At 40.3% G+C, this 18,201-nt stretch overlaps 1 protein-coding gene across 3 annotated transcripts in view; it reads left to right on the top strand.

Moving 5' to 3' along the window:
• The window catches only part of LOC149451183 (serine/threonine-protein kinase BRSK2-like), a 425,864-nt gene that overhangs the window by 379,988 nt on the left and 27,675 nt on the right, over positions 1-18,201 (top strand). For all 3 annotated transcript variants that reach the window (XM_089691016.1, XM_089691015.1, XM_089691017.1), the window contains 4 exons: positions 1,671-1,821; positions 9,939-9,999; positions 12,457-12,664; positions 16,314-16,362. In XM_089691016.1, the coding sequence (XP_089547142.1) occupies positions 1,671-1,821; positions 9,939-9,999; positions 12,457-12,664; positions 16,314-16,362 (469 nt within the window). The remainder of the gene's footprint in view (positions 1-1,670; positions 1,822-9,938; positions 10,000-12,456; positions 12,665-16,313; positions 16,363-18,201) is intronic.

Here is an 18,201-nt window from a genome sequence, read left to right as displayed (position 1 = left end):
AAAAACAATAACACAATGTAAAGTACAAATAGTAAGGTGCAGTTATCAAAATGAGTCCATAGAGTGCAGATCATGTCCGAAGAGATAAAAGTGCTTTAGAAAAAAGGAATCTTCCATCGTCACCACACACAGTCTCTTACCAGGAACCAATGAGCACAATTGAAGTGGTCAAAAAGCGCATGTGACATGTGGTGGTGGCCAGGGATCCCAAAAGATTTCTTCTCTAATCTCTCTTTCACTGTAACTTACTCCAAGCCATAAGTATGTTATTAAGCGAGGAGGATCATGAAATATTCATTTTTAACACCGCCCCAAAGTAGAACAAAAAGGGTGCTGCAGATCAGACCTACACAATCTGCTTCTGTAGCCAAGTAATACACAGGTACACGCCAGCATTAGTGAACTATGGATGGTGAAATGCAATACCCTGTCTCACCAGATCTCACAGGTAACAAAATGTGCATGTATTATTTTTTGTTTCTGGAGCCTCTAAAGCATTGTACCAACAATCAGCAGATCACTGGTGCCATGCAGATCTCCCTCTGACCTGTCAGTATCTGCTTGCTTGTACATCCTGTACAGGCAAGCAGATACTCACTGACAGGAAGGCTCAATGAACTACCACAGTGCTGTGAAGCGCCGTGGTAGTTCATTGAAAACTACAAGCTGACAGCTGCAAAGGCTGCCAGGACTTGCAATTTTCCCATTCACAGAATACTGTGAATGAGTGATGTGGCTGGGTAGGAAAAGCCCCACACAGTCGCGTTTTTTAAAATTGTGACATCTAGCAGGGAGAAGAAGATCCCCCGCTAGCTGTCACAATGGGGATCGGGAGGGTGCAGGGGCCAGTCCGATCGTAACATGTTACATGTTACATACTGAATATGGTGACCAATGGTGGTCAACTTTCTTGACATGGGTGGCCAGCTTTCTTGATGTGGGGGCTTTAAGCATAGCTCCTGACATAACCAAAGATCTGCACAAAATTTTCATCCTGTGAATTTTCCGTGTCAGAGACAACAGGCACACAGCAGGGTATAGTCAAAAACTATGGGCATGATACAAAAGATTGTCAGAGACTGTGGACATTATAAAGGAAATGGTTAGAGACTGCGGACATGGTACAGGAGATGGTCCAAGGCTGGGGACATGTAGCAGGAGACTTTCAGAGAACATGCTATAGGACTTTGTGGATACTGGGGACATGCTTCAGGGGACAGTTCTAGGCAGCACAATGATGATATAGGGAAATATTTCAGAAAAGCGGTCAGAACTTCAGATTAAAGCAGCAAGAAAGCATAAACAGTGAAAAATACAAGGACTTTGTGGACATGTCCTTCAATTGCACTGCATTGGCAGTATTCTGTTTCTTTTAAATGGATAATGTATGCGTGGTCTTATGCATAATACTTTTCATATTGCAGCTACCATATCTATGGATTGGTATGCTGCAATGTTGAAATGTTTATTCTTGAGTTTAGATACATTTTAATGAGTTTAATACGACATACTTTTCCTTTAAAGCATTTCATATGATGATACAGTAACTTCATTCCAATGCTTTATAGTTATATCATGTAAAAGAAGAGAGATGTTGATGTTAGTTAGTTCCATGCATGTCCTTATCATCACAGTTTATAACACAGCTTTTTTTTTCTGGTTTACAACAGACCCTCCACGTAAAAGAGTTGATTCTCCAATGCTAAATCGCCATGGAAAGCGTCGTCCAGAAAGAAAGTCAATGGAAGTTTTAAGTGTGACAGATGGGGGTTCTCCTGTTCCTGCACGACGGGCTATTGAGATGGCACAGCACAGTCAAAGGTAGGATTCTGCTGAACTAAACTCAGGTGGTTTGTCCTGGAATAAGTGTTCTTAAAGTTAATTTGTGGGATATCTAGTGAAATGAATGCTGCACATACCCTGAACTAAATAGATCTCAGCTGGATGACTTTCATTAAACGTGTGTGGGTTTGTATTGATCTCAATAGACAGAGACCTGGATTAGGCTACCGGTTGGTATTCAGGCAGTTTTCAGAGAGTTTTCAGAGATAGTGCTGACTAACAGTTGCAGGTATTAAATGTCAGAGTATATAACCTACACGGTGAAATATGGGAGAACACGGCAGATTGAGTAGGTGGAAGAGTACAGAGCTCATAGAACATCGGTCACGAATGATCATTTGTAATAATCTTCACTATTGATGCTTGTATACATGGGCTCTCATTCACATCAGAACTAAATTTCTCTGGATAAAAGTCAATGAGAATGAAAAAAAAACAGCTCAGAAGCAGGGCATAAACAACTGTGAAGGAGCTTACAAAGACCTCAAAAGCCTTTTAACCTGTTCTCAAATTGAAGCTGGATGCACCTAAATGCGTGTTGCCTTTTAACACAAGCCTTTAAAGCAGAACTACAATGCATCTGAGCACCACAAACCAAAAACACTTTTAAATCCAATATTTACATTTGGAGCAAAATCCCTCATACATCCATTACTACATGCTTTTTTATGCTGAGAAATCACAATGAAAAACACCCCCTAGCATTTCTGTCCATGGCCATATTGAGTAAGGGCAGATAATTCATTAAGCATTTACTTTCTAGAATCCATCTGCCCTTAGTTCAGGAATGCAGGAAGGAGGGTGTGTTTAGCTGAGAAAACCTCTTCTTCTCTCCTGAAGACTCCTAGGATGTATGACATTATTTGCCTAGGCCTGGAAACCAAGAAGTAACTGAATAAATGTAAAAAAAAGTCTAAAACAATTAAATATGATATACTTTTCTATCTACTTACTGATGTTACTAGCATAAGGACTAGAAATAGTCAATTCTGATTCAGAAAGTGAAGTTCTGCTTTAACCACTTGCCCGCCGCCCTATAGTATAACTGCTGCTACAGGGTGGCAGGGTCCCCGCTGGCACCTGGCGATCGTTGTGCAAAGCTGACGGGAGAGACCGCTGTGTAAACAACACAGGTCTCTCTCCTGCCAGCAAGGACATGCAGCTTTGTATTTCTCTGCACAGCAGAGAAATACAAAGCAGCATGCCTCCCTAGTAAAAAATAAAACCGCACACACAGTAAAACACACACGGTTTGATCGCCCACAAGTTAACCCCTTCCTACCTAGTGTCTTTAGTACAGTGTCATTGCTTTTTATTAGCATTGATCACTGTATTGGTGTCACTGGGGATGTCAGTGGCAGTTAGTCAGTTCCCATCCAGTGTCAGAATGCCCACCGCTGTCCCGCTATAAGTTACTGATCTCTGCCATTACTAGTATAAAAATACAAAAAAATTCCAGTATACAGCTGAAACTCGAAAAATTAGAACATCGTGCAAAAGTTCATTTATTTCAGTAATGCAACTTAAAAGGTGAAACTAATATATGAGATAGACTCATTACATGCAAAGCAAGATAGTTCAAGCCGTGATTTGTCATAATTGTGATGATTATGGCTCACAGCTCATGAAAACCCCAAATCCACAATCTCAGAAAATTAGAATATTACATGCAATTAATAATACAAGGATTGTACATAGAACAATATCGGACCTCTGAAAAGTATAAGCATGCATATGTACTCAGTACTTGGTTTGGGCCCCTTTTGCAGCAATTACTGCCTCAATGCGGCGTGGCATGGAAGATATCAGCCTGCGGCACTGCTGAGGTGTTATGGAAGACCAGGATGCTTCAATAGTGGCCTTCAGCTCTTCTGCATTGTTCGGTCTCATGTCTCTCATCTTTCTCTTGCCAATGCCCCATAGATTCTCTATGGGGTTCAGGTCAGGCGAGTTTGCTGGCCAATAAAGCACAGTAATCCCACGGTCATTGAACCAGGTTTTGGTGCTTTTGGCAGTGTGGGCAGGTGCCAAGTCCTGCTGGAAAATGAAGTCAGCATCCCCATAAAGCTAGTCTGCAGAAGGAAGCATGAAGTGCTCCAAAATCTCCTAGTAGACGGCTGCATTGACCCTGGACTTAATGAAGCACAGTGGACCAACACCAGCAGATGACATGGCTCCCCAAATCAACACAGACTGTGGAAACTTCACACTGGACTTCAAGCATCTTGCAGTGTGTGCCTCTCCATTCTTCCTCCATACTCTGGGTCCTTGGTTTCCAAATGAGATTCAAAAGTTGCTCTCATCAGAAAAGAGGACTTTGGACCAGTGAGCAACAGACCAGCTCTGTTTTTCTTTAGCCCAGGTAAGACACTTGTGATGTTGTTTGTTGTTCAGGAGCGGCTTGACAAGACGAATACGACATTTGAAGCCCATGTCCAGGATCCATCTGTGTGTGGTGGCTCTTGATGCACTGACTCCAGCCTCAGTCCACTCCCTGTGAAAGTCCCCAACACTTTTGAATGGCCTTTTCCTGACAATCCTCTCCAGGCTGAGGTCATCCCTGCTGCTTGTGCACCTTTTTCTTCCACACTTTTCCCTTCCACATAACTTTCTATTAATGTGCTTTGATACAGCACTTTGGGAACATCCAACTTCTTTTGCAATTGCCTTTTGAGGCTTTCCCTCCGTATGGAGGGTGTCAATGATGGTTTTCTGCACAACTGTCAGGTCAGCAGTCTTTCCCATGATTGTGATTCCTACTGAACCAGACTGAGAGACCATTTAAAGGCTCAGGAACCGTTTGCAGGTGTTATGGCTTAATTAGCTGATTAGAGTGGGACACTTTGAGCCTAGAATATTGCACATTTTCACAATATTTTAATTTTCTGACATTGTGGATTTGGGGTTTTCATGAGCTGTGAGCCATAATTAGAGATGAGCGAATCGAACCAGGCGAAGTGGAATTCGATTTGAATTTCAGGAAAAATTCGATTCGCGTCGAATCCGAATATTAGCCTACTTCGGGTGCGCGAATCGGATTTATCCCGATCAGCCGGCAAAAGTGTCCCTGCAGAGAGCTCCGCTATTTCTGACAGTTCTCTGACAGTTCCTTCACATGTACAGCGGTTGAAACATTGTATCTATTTGTTTCCATTTAGGATACAGATGTTTTTATTCGGAAACAGATACAATGTTTCAACCGCTGTAAATGTGAAAGTCAGAGAACTGTCAGAAATAGAGGAACTCTGCAGATACACTTTTTGCCGGTTTGGAATTATTCTTATTTTCATCCTACTTCTTCTTCTTCTTCTTCTTCTTCTTCTTCATCCTCATCCTCAGAAGAAGAAGAAGAGGATGAGGATGAGGATGAAGAAGAAGAAGAAGAAGTAGGATGAAAATAAGAAGAATTCCAAGCTGGCAAAAAGTGTATCTGCAGAGCTCCTCTAAGTGTATCTGCAGAATAGAGGAGCTCTGCAGATACACTTTTTGCCGGCTTGGAATTCTTCTTATTTTCATCCTACTTCTTCTTCTTCTTCTTCCTCTTCATCCTCATCCTCTTCTTCTTCTTCTGAGGATGAAGAAGAAGAAGAAGAAGAAGAAGAAGTAGGATGAAAATAAGAAGAATTCCAAGCTGGCAAAAAGTGTATCTGCAGAGCTCCTCTAAGTGTATCTGCAGAATAGAGGAGCTCTGCAGATACACTTTTTGCCGGCTTGGAATTCTTCTTATTTTCATCCTACTTCTTCTTCTTCTTCTTCCTCTTCATCCTCATCCTCTTCTTCTGAGGATGAGGATGAAGAAGAAGAAGAAGTAGGATGAAAATAAGAAGAATTCCAAGCCGGCAAAAAGTGTATCTGCAGAGCTCCTCTAAGTGTATCTGCAGAATAGAGGAGCTCTGCAGATACACTTTTTGCTGGCTTGGAATTCTTCTTATTTTCATCCTACTTCTTCTTCCTCTTCATCCTCATCCTCATCCTCTTCTTCTTCTTCTGAGGATGAGGAAGAAGAAGAAGAAGAAGTAGGATGAAAATAAGAAGAATTCCAAGCCGGCAAAAAGTGTATCTGCAGAGCTCCTCTAAGTGTATCTGTAGAATAGAGGAGCTCTGCAGATACACTTTTTGCCGGCTTGGAATTCTTCTTATTTTCATCCTACTTCTTCTTCCTCTTCATCCTCATCCTCTTCTTCTTCTTCTGAGGATGAGGATGAAGAAGAAGAAGAAGTAGGATGAAAATAAGAAGAATTCCAAGCCGGCAAAAGGTGTATCTGCAGAGCTCCTCTAAGTGTATCTGCAGAATAGAGGAGCTCTGCAAATACACTTTTTGCCGGCTTGGAATTCTTCTTATTTTCATCCTACTTCTTCTTCTTCTTCTTCTTCCTCTTCATCCTCTTCTTCTGAGGATGAGGATGAAGAAGAAGAAGAAGAAGAAGTAGGATGAAAATAAGAAGAATTCCAAGCCGGCAAAAAGTGTATCTGCAGAGCTCCTCTAAGTGGATCTGCAGAATAGAGGAGCTCTGCAGATACACTTTTTGCCGGCTTGGAATTCTTCTTATTTTCATCCTACTTCTTCTTCCTCTTCATCCTCATCCTCATCCTCTTCTTCTTCTTCTGAGGATGAAGAAGAAGAAGAAGAAGTAGGATGAAAATAAGAAGAATTCCAAGCTGGCAAAAAGTGTATCTGCAGAGCTCCTCTAAGTGTATCTGCAGAATAGAGGAGCTCTGCAGATACACTTTTTGCCGGCTTGGAATTCTTCTTATTTTCATCCTACTTCTTCTTCTTCTTCCTCTTCATCCTCATCCTCATCCTCTTCTTCTTCTTCTGAGGATGAGGATGAAGAAGAAGAAGAAGAAGTAGGATGAAAATAAGAAGAATTCCAAGCCGGCAAAAAGTGTATCTGCAGAGCTCCTCTATTCTGCAGATACACTTAGAGGAGCTCTGCAGATACACTTTTTGCCGGCTTGGAATTCTTCTTATTTTCATCCTACTTCTTCTTCTTCTTCTTCTTCTTCATCCTCATCCTCAGAAGAAGAGGTAGAGGATGAAGAAGAAGAAGAAGTAGGATGAAAATAAGAATTCCAAGCCGGCAAAAAGTGTATCTGCAGAGCTCCGCTAAGTGTATCTGCAGAGCTCCGCTATTTCTGACAGTTCTGTGACATTCCCTCCATACAGCGGTTGAAACATTGTATCTATTTGTTTCCATAAATGGAAATAAATAGATACAATGTTTCAACCGCTGTATGGAGGGAATGTCACAGAACTGTCAGAAATAGCCTATTTCTGACAGTTCTGTGACATTCCCTCCATACAGCGGTTGAAACATTGTATCTATTTGTTTCCTTCTCCTTCTTCTTATCCTTCTTCTCATCCTTCTCCTTCTTCTCATCCTTCTTCTCATCCTTCTTCTCATCCTTCTCCTTCTTCTCATCCTTCTCCTTCTTCTCATCCTTCTCCTTCTCCTTCTTCTCATCCTTCTCCTTCTTCTCATCCTTCTCCTTCTCCTTCTTCTCATCCTTCTCCTTCTTCTCATCCTTCTCCTTCTCCTTCTTCTCATCCTTCTCCTTCTCCTTCTTCTCATCCTTCTCCTTCTCCTTCTCCTTCTTCTCATCCTTCTCCTTCTTCTCATCCTTCTTCTCATCCTTCTCCTTCTTCTCATCCTTCTTCTCATCCTTCTCCTTCTTCTCATCCTTCTCCTTCTTCTCATCCTTCTTCTTCTTCTTCTCATCCTTCTTCTCATCCTTCTCCTTCTTCTTCTCATCCTTCTTCTCATCCTTCTCCTTCTTCTCATCCTTCTTCTCATCCTTCTCCTTCTTCTCATCCTTCTCCTTCTTCTCATCCTTCTCCTTCTCCTTCTTCTCATCCTTCTCCTTCTTCTCATCCTTCTCCTTCTCCTTCTTCTCATCCTTCTCCTTCTTCTCATCCTTCTCCTTCTCCTTCTTCTCATCCTTCTCCTTCTCCTTCTTCTCATCCTTCTCCTTCTCCTTCTTCTCATCCTTCTCCTACTTCTCATCCTTCTCCTTCTCCTTCTTCTCATCCTTCTCCTTCTCCATCTTCTCATCCTTCTCCTTCTCCTTCTCCTTCTTCTCATCCTTCTCCTTCTTCTCATCCTTCTCCTTCTCCTTCTTCTCATCCTTCTCCTTCTCCTTCTTCTCATCCTTCTCCTTCTTCTCATCCTTCTCCTTCTTCTCATCCTTCTCCTTCTCCTTCTCCTTCCTCATCTCCAAGGGCATTTAAATTAAAGGTACAGTGTTCTGCACTAATTTAAAGGCTCTCTGAAGCCTAGAAACCCTTTTAATAAGTTAAATTCGTAGCGAATTAATTCGCATCGAATCGAATTTCTTCCTCAAATTCGGCGAAGCAGCCGAATCGAATTTTTGAATAATTCGCTCATCTCTAGCCATAATCATCACAATTATGACAGATCACGGATTGAACTATCTTGCTTTGCATGTAATGAGTCTATCTCACATATTAGTTTCACCTTTTAAGGTGCATTACTGAAATAAATGAACTTTTGCACGATATTCAAATTTTTCGAGTTTCACCTGTATATATATCTATTTGTAGATGCTGTAACTATCACGTAAACCAATTAATTTACATGTATTGGGATTTTTTTTTTGCAAAGACATGTAGCATAATACATTTTGGCAAACATTTATGACAAAATTTGATTTTAAATCTTTTTTTATTGGATATGTGTTATAGCAAAAAGTAAAAAATATAGTTTTGTTTTTCAAAATTGTCAGTCTTTTTTTGTTTATAGTGCAAAAAATAAAAAAAGCAGAGGTGATCAAATACAACTGAACCAAAAGCTCTATTTGTGAGAAAAAAAGGACATAAATTTCATTTATGTAGTGTAGCGTGACAGCACAATTTTCAGTTAAAGTAATGCCATATTGCAAAAAAAATGGCCTGGTCAGGAAGGGGGATAAATCCTCTGGAGGACAAGTGGTTAAACTGCAAAGTAACTCAGCAGTAATGTGGCCATAAATACCCTCTGCCCCAATGCAACATTTAAAGGACTGTGTCATTTGGGGAAACCCTGGAGGACAACAAGCAGGTCTAACAGCTGGAAGTGTATGTTGCTGCACATAGAAAACTTTCATCTTGGAATATTTCTTGCCACAGAAGTTCACTGCTGATGACTGATGCTGGAACAGATTGATCATTCACAAAAACTAAAGGCTTTGTAATCTGACAGGTGTATGAACTATCCCTCTGGTATCAGCACTAAGCTCTGGCAGGAGTTAAGTTAGTGGGGCTTAAAGATGACTGAATAAAAGTGTCACCCTCAGGGGCAGCGTACAGATGACTAATGTAACAAATAGCAGACTATGACCAGTTAATGGTTCACTAATAAAAGGAATGAATATACAATTGGTTAAAATGACAATTTCTGACTAGCTGTTCATAAGATGTTGCCAAATATATTACTGACATTAAGCGTTTGACCGGTCAGGAGAAGTGAGGCTCATATAAAGAATAATTGGAAGTGAATACTGTATATGGCTTAAAGGGGTTTTCCACGTTAGTTGACAATCAAACACCAGTGGAGCCCACCACTTATTTCCTTATAGGACAAGCAGTGTGGTCCTTCTGACAACCAATAGGAGCAGGTCTTTTAATGTAACGTTACATTACATTTAGCCCAACAAGATTGCAAAGATAACAGTTATCAAGTAAATAATGTTTTGTAATTATATTAAAAAGATATGTCATCTACATCTATCTGACTGGTTCACGGAGTAATGAATAATAGTAATTTGATTTTAAACTTACCATTACCGGTGAAAGAGAGCCAATGAGACGCCTCAGTGTCAGCTATTATGATGACAAATATGTGGTTGCGTTATTACTGCATAAGTAAAAGGCAGTTGAGGATTCTCCTATAGATATAGACCATGTATTGTTTTAGGAGAGGAGAAATAACTTGAAATAGCTGGATGAAGCAGGAATGAGCAGCTTCAAATCACAATACTTGACCTATATATCTATCCCTCTGAAATCTAATCCTTGAAAGCACATAATTTAAAATGTGGCACTAAGGTGTCAGTTTCTTTGTTCCATGAGCAGTGGGTGATAGTTCTTTCTTGCGCAGGTCCAGGTCTGTCAGTGGTGCATCAACTGGCCTCTCATCTAGCCCTCTCAGCAGTCCTAGGGTAAGTATTAAAAAGGATATTCTTTTTATTACAGATTACATAACAGCAGCAGTGAACCAGACTGCACTTTATCACATCCTGTTTGCGGCATATCATGCTGTCACTACAACAACCTGCATTATCACACCCTGACACCCTACATTGCAAACGTCATCAGCAGTTGTCTTATAATTTTAACAGATAGGTTCTCTTTTTTCCTGATTTATGTTGTAATTCTATACTTTCCTATTTTGTATGGCTTATCATTGCTACTGTAGATATGGTTCAGAGTGTCTACAGCTACCAGTTTAAAATAAATTTACAAGGTTCTTGAATTTAAGTTTTAAGTGCATAAAGATACCAAAGAAGTGATTTCTAGAAACAAAACACTGGGCTATTGACATAGACATCCTTCAAATTTTGTGGATATGGAGTACTGGTACATTAATTGACACCTTCATTTGCATGTTTGATATAAAAAGGAATATATCATGAAATCTTTTATGTAATTTTATTTAAATAATACGTATATTATTTTGTATAATGTAAGTTAAAATAATTATATCAGGTGCCCTCATAGCCCCTCACTAGGGACATACAAAAGTACTTTCCAGCAAGAAGGCAAGACTGGGCTACTAGAAGCAGCCAGATAGTGTATATGGGAATTGTTATGTTTGAGGGCAGTCATTCTTATCCCTAACAGGCTTAACTAAAAAAAAAAACTGAGAGGTCGCTGTACTAACTCACTGACCAGACAACTGATCTGAGAAAGGCCAGACACTCATCAAGTACAGAGACAAGGATAAAAGGTTGAGTCACAGCAGCTGAAAATAACAAGAATTGTACGTACAGGCGTCCTTCAATAATATTCTTTTGAAAGGGCAACTCCACCAAACTGATCTGTAGTGAATAGCTGTTCTGGGGGAGGTGAGTCTGGGGTCTATGAACCTCATGAGTCTTCTGATTTGTACCTCTGCCCACCCCACACACACAATCCCAGGTGTTAGGGATTTTCCCAGAGAAGTCATTGTAGAAGAGAATTGTGCAGCATGTCACAGTTTCCATAATGGGATATCAAGAGTAGGATCGGGCATATAGAGGTGAATCTAAATTCACATACATTGCAGTATGTACCAGCTGGCCAAATGCATCAATATTATTTTCTTTCTCTGACCTACACTAGCCACAAAATCTAACTTTTAAAAATACACATATAACATCTGTAATGGACAATGGCAGTGGATGACAGTGTAATAGAGGAGAGCTACAAACCTGGTCTGGGCTCCCAACTGCTATCCATACGATGATGTATCATAATGATTTCCAACACTTTATTATTATAGTTAGAAGTTAACCAGGTTGAAAAAAGACACATGTCCATGTCCAAAGAATCCAACCAAATGACAAAAATAAATAAATTAAAAACCTGCATCTTCAGAAACCTAAACCCACAGTATCAACCAAGATCAACTAAGGCAGCACTTGTTTACACACATTACCCATAAGTCATCACTCATCAACAAAACTCTGCTGTCCAACCCAGTTAGTAACACTGTTGAAACTGAGAATATGGTATGTGGTAGAGTCTTACCTAGCTGGAGATTAAAGCCTACAATCTGATGTCTGTGAATTAGTAACCTCTGTCATACATTACATTACGGGTAACACTTGTACCTACTGTAGTTCTTAGTGACTTACACTATATAATTGAAAAGACTTCATTATCCACCTTTTTATATCATTCAGTGTAACCTATAATTGGTCTCAGGGCCAATATTATTGACAAGCTGGCACAGATCTTCATACTAGCCTGGAAAAAGTGTGTGTGTGTATATATATATATATATATATATATATATATATATATATATATATATACACACACACATAGTATATGATGTACACATACCATAGCATGTGTTCCATGCAAGACTACATTAACTGTGCTAGCCATTCCATATGTGAAATGGAAACATACTGTAGCCTTGAATTCTTTGTTTTTTACTGGCCATTTTGAAAATTGGCATTGACAAAGGTTCGTATCTGTTATATATGTTGAGCACACAGCAATAGAACACCATGTCCTACCACATTGCTCCATCTCATTGTCAAACATCAATGCCCACTGGGCACTTTTCTGTCCCCCCTTGCCAGAGTCCCGTTTTCACTTTCTCCCCCACACCGCTGGAAGTCGCTGATGGGGAGGATCCCCGTGCCATCTGGCAGTCCAAAGCTGCTCACCGTCAGCCTGACCCGAAGACCCAGACACTGCCTGCTAAGACCAGCCTGGGAGAGAAGCCCCTCCACACCATTAAATCCAATCCCTTACCCATTACCATGACTGCCTCCTCCCCACCGCATGACTCCTCAACTTCACCTCATCGCTCCCCGTTATCCCCACCTTTCTTCCCCTCCTCACTGCCTGCTCGTTTTTTCCCTGGTACTAAATCCACCACCAAATCTATCCCTTTGCCGCAGGTGACCCCTCACCCTTCTCCCCGAGGTAGCCCCCTCCCTACCCCGCTGGGCACCCCAGTACATACGCCCAAGGACAGTCCAACTGGGACACCCAGTGGCACCCCTCCCTCCAGTCCTGGTGTTGGTGGAGTGGCTTGGAAGACACGGCTCAACTCTATCAAGAACAGTTTTCTGGGATCCCCACGCTTCCATCGTCGGAAATTGCAAGGTAGGTTTAATTGTTCTGCATCAGCTTGCCATCTAGTGGCACATTGTAGAATAAGCTGCAGTATTACAGATACAATAAAATGGCTGTTGCCTTGTGTCAACTAACAAGCAGGTTCAAACAGATCACAAAAGAAACATTACATAAATAAAAAGAGCCAATATTATTAACTCAAATTGAGATTTTAAAATTTAAAGCTAAAGTATACAATGATTTTAACATGTTCTCCAACACCTCTGGGGTTATTCAGTTTTAAAATAAAATATTTTCCTTGCATATTAAAGCAAACCTGTCAGCTTTTCTAAATGTTGAAAATTAAACATTGAAAAAAAAAATGTTCAAACTGATACATGAATGGTGGAAGGCCCTTAAGTAATAGTCTCAGATCCATTTAATATCCACTAAACTTTTGACAGATTAATTTACTGCTGTGGAAGTATGCATTTTGTAATGTGGTCAGTCACTTCAGCATCAGGCCTTTTTGTAAACTAAACTGAGCCCTCTATGGGTTAAATACATAATTAATATTAATAGGAGTGCTACCAGTGCAGGTATAGCTGATTGTGAGCTCTGTATTAGATGTAACATTTTGTAAAATAACGTGTTAATTTGCACCCTCAGTTCTACAAGCACCATGGAAAGGTAATGCTGATGAACACAATATGTAAAGCAGGATGTTTCTATTTCCTTTATTGCTTGGGAAACCACCTCTGCGTGCCTCTCTTATACATGTTTCATGTTTTATTAGGGGCCTGTCTGCAGGATTAAGCTCTGCTTGTTCTGTTTCAAATGACAATTTATGCAATGACATACCTAGGCCCAGTCTGTGTGGACAGTATGACCACTTACTGACTTGGTAAAATGAAGATAATAGCTTCCCTAAGCCTTGCCTCTGTGGTGGAAAGCAAAGCTAAACTGCACAGTAGAGTGGGGCAGGGAGTGTCCAGCTAGGGACTGTACTAGTTGGACACAAAGTGCGAGGAAGAAACAGAGAAGCATACCAAGGGCACAATAATAAACAGGCTGTTGTGTTATTACACTGCCAATTGCCCTTCCATTTTCATAAGAGAGTTCCTTACTGGCCACTAAGTGGCTCTCATTGGCCATGGGGATGGCATTTGATGGTGACTAACCCTGAAGTCAGGTCTGTAATGGGGTTGATTTACTAAAACTAGAGAGTGTAAAATCTGGTGCAGCTCTGCATGATAACCAATCAGCTTCTAACTTCAGCTTCTTCAATTACACTTTTAAAAATAAACTGGAAGCTGGCTGGTTTCTATGCAGAGCTGCACCAGATTTTGCACTCTCCAGTTTTAGTAAATCAACTCCAGTGAAACAAGTTTAAGAGAGTCCCACAGAGAAGGTTTTTCAGGCATGCAAAGGTTATAGAAGGCTTAGTGTAGTGTCTGCTAATGGGCAGGACTATTAGAAATAACTGAATGGCACACTTTAAAGCTCCTATACCTCCTTGGTGAGTTCTTTTTGCTCATTGATTTTATATGGGAATCAGCAAGTTAGTGCAGGCACAATTGTGTTACTTTTGGTACACACGTACAAATATATGAACACCAGGCTTGGCCTCATATTCATGTCAATGAAGAGGGTAGGTAGAGTGGGAGAACAGCACTGTCAGATGCTGCTTAGCTCATGGAAGAACAATAGCAATCAGGGAAGGAATTCTGATCTTCCCAACTGATTAGCTCCCCTAGGTGTGATGGTGAGTGGTCTCATAGCAACATTTTAACTAGACATACACTTTAATAACCAGGAACACATAAAAACATTGGAAAATAAATTAGGGCCTGTGTGTGGTCACATGTGATAACAGAGCAACTCTAAACCAGGACCAGATGCTCTATTGCTATGCAATAGGAAGTTCAAAGATTTTATTCTTCAATGTGACCCTGTCAGGGGGTTAACAAAATTAAAATAACAGTACCCTGTGAAGAAAGCAGCATTTTACTTACCTACCCATTTGCTAAACCTTTGCTCTGTAGGAAAGCAGCTGCCACTGATTCTATTCCACTCCCCCGGTAGAAGAGGATCCTCCTTGCTGGCTGCTGTGGTTTCTCCTGCTGACCCGTAGTCACTGCAGGACACAGTAGTGAAGTAGATGTTTGTGGAAGGAACCACAGCAGCCAGCAGGAGACACGATATTTCACATACCTGGAAATGTAGAATATGATTGGCACTAGTAGCTTGGCTACAAAGCAAAATTTCAGTGAACAGGCCACCAGATGTAAGTACTGCCATTTTAATACTGGTAACCCTCTGACAAGGTCATTCTAATCTTTACAATCAGTTAATATAATAAGATGGAGATAATACACATATACACTTAATAGTCCACTTATGTTTTCATGCAACGTTTGTACAACTTTCACCTAGGATTCACATATTTTTCCCAACTGAATCCTATTAGAAAAATACATGATTCCTAGATGAAAGTTGTGTGAATCTTGTTTGAAAACATTTATAACTAGACCCCTTAGTGTGTTAGGTCATTGGGTCCAAGACTGCATACTACCATATCTGCCATGTCAAAGTTATCTGCACAGTTTACCTTAGATCATTTTTATATGACTTTCCTATGTGTACATCTTGTCCCTTCTATTCCTTGCTCATACTGTATTTTATCACTGTATTAAATATAGGAAGGAAAGTAGGTGGAAGTGATATTTATTATGTATAAGCTTTGGGCAGCTAGTTTTAACCTCCCTGGCGGTATTCCCGAGTGTAGCTCGGGGTAAAGTTTCAGTACCAAAAGCAGTAACCCTGAGCTACACTCGGGCTTACCATGCAGCGTTGCTCAGGGATTCCCTGCAGAGCTTACCTTGTCCTTCGCTCCCGCGATGCTTCCGCGGCCATCTCCTCCGGCCAATGCCGGCATCTGGCTTCCGTGTTCCGAACCCTGCGAGCGTCGGGACGTACGGGGGTTGGAACGGCGGCAAATTTAAAACATTTTTGAAACTGTCATTTTCTTAGAAATGAATTTGACATAGTAAAACATTACGTATCAAACCATCTCACATTCATTTTGTCCCTACTGCTTTGTCCTGTGCCCTGCCTGCATTTTGACTGTTCTTTCTGCCTGGAAACTTAGAAAAGTCCATGGCGTCCAAAAAGCGTCCCTTTTGGTCAAAAGCGGTTTTAGAGAACAGCGATAGTAAATCAGACCTACTTGCAGAATTGAGTGATAATGATTTGTGGGGAAATTCGTCATCAGACACTGAAAACGATTTTGCGACTTTGCTCAGTGATGTGCAAACTTGGCGCTATATTTCAAATTTCAGTGTTTTTGGTTTGATTATATTATTGAATTAAATGTATTATTATTATATTATTATTTTTATGATTATTAAATTATAATTTATGATTTTGTGTTTCAAATTTTATCATACCCGGGATGTTTACTAGACTCTTGTTCGGACAGATTTCAGTGAGTTATTCCTAAAAATGACAGGCCTACAATAAAAGAAATACATATTTCCATCCAAAAAAATGTATCGCTTTCAGCACCAAAAATCTGAAATAATCATACTGCCAGGGAGCATAAAACAATATCCTGATTTCCATTAGACAATATTTCTGTGCAATTTTATTGGTAGTATGTTTTCTCTGCTTTTTTTAATCATGTTTGTATTTTGTATAGTTCCGACTCCAGAAGAAATGTCAAGTCTTACTCCAGAATCCTCACCAGAGTGAGTACCACTTCATTATTGTAGTAGATGAGGACAGAGCATAATGAGCCTCATATATCAGAATGTCTAAGGGATTGTCTGAGGGATGGCTTATATAGTCACATCAGCTAATAAAAGTTTTCTTTCACTCTAAAAAAGTTAGAAACTGACCGGTTGCTAATGCGCTGCAACAGATTTTTCCCCTAAAGACTATATTGTGTTGTGTTGTGTTCAATTTTGTTCTTCCAGAGACCTGTTGGGTTTTCAAAATTTTGGGTACAGATTAACCAGTATCATATCAGAAAGATAGTAAAATGCATCTTTAGCTCAACAGTTTTATATTTAAAATATTTGTAAAGTGGTAAACATGCTCTTATGAACCACTTATCCTTTGTGTTGTATTACAAAAGAAGGGTGGCCACACTATTCAGACCTTACAACTTTACAACCTCAATGTCACTTCCATTCCATACTACTTGCATGCTGTTGGAATACTAGTGAACATCACTATGAGTTGCTTATTCCAAACTCTCTTCCTTCTGTAACCCAACTTCCTCTTGCCAGTCACCTTCAAAAAAATATTTATTAGCTCTTAGAATAAATGAGAGAGCTAGAAGGCGGGTCAGCATTTCTCTTTGCCTACACACTTTTGTCTGAATACATGATTTCTTAGCATTCAATATTAAGTCGTCACCATTTGTCAGCTGACTTATTTCCTACCTGCAGTAAACAGAATTCAACTTAAAGAGAAAGTATAGTGGGTATTTAATAAGCAAGCACAAAGGTATTTACCAAAATGTAATCCATTTTAAAATTCTTGCTCTTCCATATTTTTTCTTGTGTCATGCAGATTTGTACATTGGCCAGTAGAGGGAACAGTCATTGGCTCAGTGTAGGTACTCTGTCTACTGCTGACATATAGTGATGAGCTAAATGTATTTGGGTTTGATTCGGGCCAGGTGCAGCAAACATTGATAAACTTTGTGTGCTGAATCAAGCAAATGGGAGCAGAATTTTAAATAAACAGTAATGGTCATTTTCTGATCTAGGGATGGTCAAACAAATGGCATGGAGGCTGGGTACTGTCTTGCTGAGCATGTACCAAAGTAAAAATAATTTCTGTTTGGTGGAGAGCAGCGATTTTAGCAGTACCTAAAGTGAAACATTAAAATAGCAAAATGTCTTTAAATACCGAGCCTGGGAAGTGCTCTGGCCCTGTCTGTGAAGTGTTGAATCTGTGAACTGTTTACAACCTACTACAGCAACACTGACACCTACAAAAAAAGAGTGTGTTTAAAGCCAGTAAACATTATTGCTCATGGCTGCTTTTTTCTGTCAGCAAAAATTTGGCCAGGGATTCCTTTTATCTATTTCAGACCCCTAGATGAGGACATGATATAGAAGTTAAAGGGGATCCCTATAGGAAAAAAAAGAGCCCACTTATTTATACCAGGCCCATCAGGTCTGGTATGGATTTTAAGGGGGAACCCCACCAAAAGAGGTGAGGACCCCCCCAAATATCTGTACCTGACCCTTATCTGAGCATGCAGCCTGGTAAGCCAGGAAAGGAGGGGGGTGAGCTACCCCTCACACACACTCCTGAACACATGCTGATGAGAAAGAGCACCTCTTCCCCTCAACCCTGGCCCATTGGTTAAGGGAGTTTGTGGATAGGGGACTTATCAGTCTCTGGAAACCCACTTTAACAATGAAGGGGCATCTAAATGCCCCCCCCCCCATGTGAATTTAAGGTTGTATAGTAAAAGAATGGAAAGTAAAAAAAAGACAGACACAGTTTTTGACATGTTTTCTAATTAAAAAATTAAAAGGTCTGGTAAAAAATTTGAGTGAGACCTTGCA

This window comes from Staurois parvus, unplaced genomic scaffold (genome assembly GCF_062004578.1).
Source record: "Staurois parvus isolate SC_StPar_1 unplaced genomic scaffold, SC_StPar_1.0 ptg000548l, whole genome shotgun sequence".
In the NCBI taxonomy this organism is placed as follows: Eukaryota; Metazoa; Chordata; class Amphibia; order Anura; family Ranidae; genus Staurois; species Staurois parvus.
The sequence above is the reverse complement of the archived record's forward strand: the minus strand, read 5'-3'. Positions and strand labels throughout refer to the sequence as shown.